The sequence below is a fragment of the Pseudomyrmex gracilis genome, unplaced genomic scaffold (genome assembly GCF_002006095.1).
Source record: "Pseudomyrmex gracilis isolate BER0280 unplaced genomic scaffold, ASM200609v1 scaffold_2397, whole genome shotgun sequence".
NCBI lineage: Eukaryota > Metazoa > Arthropoda > Insecta > Hymenoptera > Formicidae > Pseudomyrmex > Pseudomyrmex gracilis.
The window spans coordinates 7765-13941 of NW_018022981.1; the positions used below are offsets into that span (position 1 = coordinate 7765).

Consider the following 6177-nt stretch of genomic DNA (forward strand, 5'->3'; position numbering starts at 1 on the left):
ACCGCAGTGATAAAAGCAGGAAGTGACGACAAAATCCGTGACGTCATATGCTCGCAAACGTGCTTCGACAGCTTACTGCTATGTATTTTGGAACGGTACTTGTGACGCTGCCAGTACTGGCAGTAAATATCGGAATGCACCCTATATATATCGTATTCTATATCGTATAAGGCCGATTTTCTTATATCTCCCGATAGCTATTCTTTGAAGAAATATATAAAAACATATATTGTATCTTATCTAAAACTTCTTCAGAAGTGGAGAAATTGGACATAAAACCTATGATAGAAAAATAGGTATGTACAGACACTGTGCAACAAAAAATGACATTCTAACCTTCTGTTAGCAATTTGATAGAATAATTGCAAATATATTTATGTGTTTGTTTTGCAGAAAATGACTGGTTGTTGCGTAGTTGGCTGTTTTATAATTTGTTACTATTACTTTAAATTACCAATTTTATACGTAAAATAAGATATATATTCGAGCATTGGAGGAAAAGAAAGAAAAAGAAGATTATAAGAGCAAAAAATGCTACCACCATGAACAGGCATACTGTTATTTAAATCAAATTTAATGTGTGGCTATAACGTTATCCATTGGTTCCGCCATTTTGTTTCAGAACCAATGAAAAGTTTGACACCAATGGCCAGACTCTTATTTCCAGGGACTCTATACTACACTAGATCGCTAACTTAGGTAGTGGGGGTAGGCCATATATGTAATACTCCTATATTGCTAGTCGCGTATCTTNGCAATGAGAGGCACGAGGCCCGAGAAAAAGAGACGCACGAAGTCCAAATATGGGCATAGATAGTCGAGCGTCATTATGCGCAGGCGCATCTACCAAGTGAGTGCGAGCGAGACAAAATATTAGAAAGAGAGAGAAAGAACGCGAGAAAGAGAAATGCGCAAGCGTGCTTGAATGTTCATCGCATGCGCATAAAGCAGCTGGAAAGAGAGGCTACTATATTGTCTGCACCGTAACGGTGAGCTTCTGGTCGGCACCGTACTAGCAATATAGAAGTATTACATATATGTCTAGTATACTATAAAAGTCTGTGTTTCAGCCGCTGGTTTTAGCCGTATTTCCACAAAAGTGGAACTCAAAGGCCGTTCTACATTAACGCAAGTAGCAGATCTCGTGGAATTGACCAATTGCAGAGTCAAATCAGCCAATCAACCAACGTGATTGGTCAGTTCCACAAGACCTGCAACTTGAGTTTCATGGAGAACGGCCTTTGAGTTCCACTTTTGTGGAAATACGGCTAAAACCAGCGGCTGAAACCGTCGTAAGAAACTACAATGGCATGGCCGCTCTCAGGCTTCTCTCTGATAGAAGTCTGTGTTCTCAACCTGCCGCGGCCACCAATCAACTCACTGCTAGAAAAGAAGAAAATTACTCCACGACTATTTTTGTCTCTTTTAGATCCGATTTCACAATTCACGGTTAACTCGAATTAACCGAAGTTCGACTTGCTGAGCTCGGTTTAAGGCGTTCAATCTTCTTTGTCAAATCTTCGCTAACCAATCACAGTTCATGTTTAGGAAGAAAAAATGCGTTACGCCGAGTTCAGCAAGTTGGGCTTCCGTTAATTCGAGTTAACCGTCAATTGTGAAACCGGGCCTTACCGAAGCTTCAGCTCCTCTTACACGAATGTTCCGTCTATTATATAAGTCTATGCCTTAATGACCCCAAGCCGCTAGGCGGCGCTAGATAAAGCCTCTTGCACAATGGACGGAATAGCGATAGCGATAGAAATAACAAAAGTTTTAAAGAGTTTATATTTAAAAATAAAGGTAGGAACAGCGGAATCTAACATACAAAACTACACATGTATCAATGCAAATCAGAAAATCGGAATAAGCAATAGCGATGAAATTTCCGACGCGAGTTGGATTTCTGTGTTAAAAACTGTGTTATTTCTATCGCTATCGCTATTCTTTCCGTTGTGCAAGGGGCTTAACAGTTACCACGGCATTGGTTACGTTCAGTAAACTCAACGGTTGAAAAATCATCACTTATGATAGGACTATTCTACAAAATCTAGGACGGATCCAGAAGTATGATCCAATCAGAAGTGATTATCTCTCAACAGGTGTGCAACTGTTGAGTTGTTTGAACGCACCTATTTAATTTTATGGGTAAATTCCGCTTGCCATTCGCAACTCTCACGCTCATTCCACGAACTCGCACATCCAACTTCGAAATAACGGGTCCTTATATACAGGGTGTCCCAGAATTGCCGTACAATCTCTCGTAGGCAGGTAGAAGGAGTAAAACTAAGTCGAAAAGTCCTGAATCATTTTTTTTTATTATTTATAATAAAAGAGTAAATATTGAGTAAATCACGCCAATCAGCGCAGACCTTTAGCCAGGCGCACGTCAGTGAGCCGCGCGCCTAGTGTGTGTGAGCGCTCACTGACGTGCGCCTGGCTAAAGGTCTGCGCTGATTGGCCTGATTTACTCAATAATTACTCTTTTATTATAAATAATAGAAAAAAATGGTTCAGGACTTTTCGACTCAGTTTTACTTCTACCTGCCTACGAGAAATTGTACGGCAATTCTGGGACACCCTGTATATATAGAAGAAAAATACATACATATATCTGTGATAAAAACAAAGATTAATTCAAAGCTTTCCAATCTAATTTTATTTTTCAAATTAATAAAAGCAATTACACGTGTTACACTCTGTTCAATAAAAAAAGTATCATCAGATTAATGTATATAAATTTTGCGTCATACAAATGTTATAAAATCTGACACAAAGTTTGAAAAAGTGGAAGATATAAAACAGTCTAGTGTTCGTTGAATCCACCATAAAAAAACACGTCCAAGAGAATGTAAACGTAAAAAACAACTTTCAAAAAAGTAGAATAAAATAAAATCTTAAAAAAAACTAATTTCAAAATAAGATAGTAATCTGTATTTAAAATACAGCAATAATTTTTAAGTTTTTATAGCTGTTATTTCATGTTTAAAATAGTTCGTTTTTCCTTAACTTACACACATAGCACTTTAGATGTATTTGAAGTAATTTCTACATCATTAATATCAGTATTAAGAATACTGACACTAACAGACTTACAAGTATCTATTAAAATTCTTATGTCATTATCACTTAAGTAACTAAATATTTGTTCAATACAATCAAGTGGTAGATCAGGAAAATTACAAAAAAAATAGAAACTTTTAATACCTTCTTCGAACAACTCTTTCTTTTTCATACCTATTCTGAACTGATTTTTTATCATGCTAGAGTATATTGGAAATTTTGTTTTATACTCGTCTGAACTTAAAGCCTGCACTACATTTTCACTTCTCATGTATATTACTAGATTTGTATCTTTTATCAAGATATCGTAAAATGATATGTTAGTATTACTAATTTTCTCATTCTTCATGATTGCTACTTCTTTTTCACATTTATCCTGTAACTCACTTATTTCATAATTCCTGCTCATTGATAATAATTGTTCACTTACGAATAAATTTGCAGCTTTTAACTTAATTATATGCTGTTTAAGACACTCAACAATTTCTTCACAATAAATGTGATTAAAAAAGACATTATAATCATTATAAAGGCGACTAGAAGAGTAATAAAAATCATTATATGATATAACATTAATGTTAGCACCTCTGTCTAACAACATCGCAACAATTTCTACACGACTTCTTTTAACAGCAAACCACAGTGGTGTAAAACCTGGTGTAAAAAAAGAGATAAATGTCGCATTAACATAAAACTCCATGTCTTAAAAGATGTTCAACAATATGTAAATATCTTTTCCCAGCTGCAATATAAAGTTTTACCTGACTTATTACTGGTATTAACGTTAGCTCCATGATTTAATAGTAATTCAGCAATTTTTATCCACTCAAATTTAATCGCATCATAAAGCGGAGTTGTGCCATCCCGAGTTTCAGCATTAACGTTAGCACCTCTGTCCATGAGCATCTTCACACCATCTACATGTCCATTTTCAACAGCGACACGCAGTGGTGTAACACCTGAAAAGGAAGAGATGTATGTAGAATTAACTCTCCAATTAAACTTAATGTTCAAAAAGACGTTCATCAATCTGTAAATATCTTTTCTCAGCTGCAATATAAAAAGTTATACCTGACTTATCACTGGCATTAACGTTAGCTCCATGATTTAATAGTAATTCAGCAATTTNCATTTCCTTATATTTAATCGCATGATGAAGCGGAGTTGTGCCATCCCGAGTTTCAGCATTAATGTTAGCACCTTTGTCCATGAGCATCTTCACACCATTTACATGTCGTTTTTGAACAGCAAGACACAGTAGTGAAATACCTGAAAAGGAAGAGATGTATGCAGAATTACCTCTCCAATTAAACTTAATGTTCAAAAAGACGTTCATCAATCTGTAAATATCTTTTCTCAGCTACAATATAAAGTTATACCTGACTCATCACGAGCATTAACGTTAGCTCCATGATTTAATAGTAATTCAGCAATTTTTATATTCTTAAATTTAATCGCATCATGAAGCGGAGTTGTGCCATCCTGAGTTTCAGCATTAACGTTAGCACCTCTGTCCATGAGAATCTTAACACCATCTACATGTCCACATTCAACAGCGTAACGCAATGGAGTAAAACCTGAAAAGAAAGAGATATATGTAGAATTAACTTTCCAAGTAAACTCCATGTTGTAAAAGATGTTCATTACTCTGTAAATATCTTTTCTCAGCTACAATATAAAGGTATACCTGACTCATCACTAGCATTCACGTTAGCTCCATGATTTAATAATAATTCGGCAATTTTTATATACTCCAATTTAATCGCATCATGAAGCGGAGTTGTGCCATCCCGAGTTTCAGCATTAACGTTAGCACCTCTTTCCAACAGCATCTTAACATCATCTACATGTCCATTATGAACAGCAAGACGCAGTGGTGTATCACCTGAAAAGAAAGAAATATATGTAGAATTAACTTTCCAAGTAAACTTCATGTTGTAAAAGATGTTCATCAATCTGTAAATATCTTTTCTCAGCTACAATATAAAGGTATACCTGACTCATCACTGGCATTAACGTTAGCTCCATGATTTAAAAGTAATTCAGCAATTTCCATTTTCTCATATCGAATCGCATAGTGAAGCGGAGATGTGCTATCCAGAGTTTCAGCATTAACGTTAGCACCTCTTTCCATCAGCATCTTAACATCATCTACATGTCCAAGTTTAACAGTGAGACACAGTGGTGTATCACCTGAAAAGGAAGAGATATATGTAAATTTAAAACTCCCCAATTAAACTCCGTTTTCTAAAAGATGTTCATCAATATTTAAATATCTTTTCTCAGCTGCAATATAAAGTTATACCTGTCATATCACTAGCATTAACGTTAGCTCCATGATTTAAAAGTAATTCAGCAATTTTCATTTCCTTATTTTGAATCGCATCGTGAAGCGGAGTTGTTCCATTCCAAGTTTTAGCATTAACGTTAGCACCTCTGTCAAGAAACATCTTAACAAATTGTTCATGTCCGTTTGTAGCAGCAAGACGTAGTGGTGTAACATCTGGTGTAAATGTAGATATATATGTAACATTAACATAAACTCCATGTTTTAAAAAATGTTAAAAAATTTATATATATAATTTTTTAAGTGCATTATAGAGTTATACCTATCTTATCACTGGCATTAACATTAGCTCCATGATTTAAAAGTAATTCAGCAATTTCTATTTTCTTATTTTCAATCGCATCGTGAAGCGGAGTTGTCCCATCCCAAGTTTCAGCATTAACGCTAGCACCTCTGTCAAGAAACATCTTAACAAATTGTTCATGTCCTTTTTTAGCAGCAAGACATAGTGGTGTAACACCTGGTGTAAATGTAGATATACATGTAAAATTACCATAAACTCCATGTTTTAAAAAATTTTCAAAAATGTATATATATTATTTCTCAAGTGCATTATAGAGTTATACCTGCCGTATCACTGGCATTAACGTTAGCTCCATGATTTAAAAGTAATTCAGCAATTTCTATTTCATCATATTCAATCGCCTCACGAAGCGGACTTATGCCATCCCGAAATTTAGCATTAACGTTAGCACCTCTGTCCATGAGCATCTTAACACCATCTACATGTCTTTTTTGAACAGCAAGACACAGTGGTGAAATACCTGAAA

The 6177-nt window shown here is 35.3% G+C and overlaps 2 protein-coding genes across 2 annotated transcripts in view; both read right to left on the reverse strand.

Moving 5' to 3' along the window:
- Positions 1–2689: 2689 nt before the first annotated feature.
- LOC109862797 (ankyrin repeat, PH and SEC7 domain containing protein secG-like) lies at positions 2690–4313 on the reverse strand. The gene is made up of 3 exons (XM_020442940.1): positions 4132–4313; positions 3822–4019; positions 2690–3714 (listed from the first exon to the last, which is right to left on the reverse strand). The coding sequence occupies exons 1-3, from the start codon at positions 4274–4276 to the stop codon at positions 3008–3010; spliced, it is 1050 nt and encodes a 349-aa protein (XP_020298529.1). The 5' UTR covers positions 4277–4313; the 3' UTR covers positions 2690–3007.
- The window catches only part of LOC109862796 (ankyrin-3-like), a 4103-nt gene continuing 2213 nt past the window's right edge, over positions 4288–6177 (reverse strand). Inside the window, exons 6-11 of the mRNA XM_020442939.1 lie at positions 5670–5867; positions 5366–5563; positions 5185–5253; positions 4748–4945; positions 4561–4637; positions 4288–4329 (exon numbers count right to left, since the gene is read on the reverse strand). Coding sequence (XP_020298528.1) covers positions 4288–4329; positions 4561–4637; positions 4748–4945; positions 5185–5253; positions 5366–5563; positions 5670–5867 — 782 coding nt within the window. The remainder of the gene's footprint in view (positions 4330–4560; positions 4638–4747; positions 4946–5184; positions 5254–5365; positions 5564–5669; positions 5868–6177) is intronic.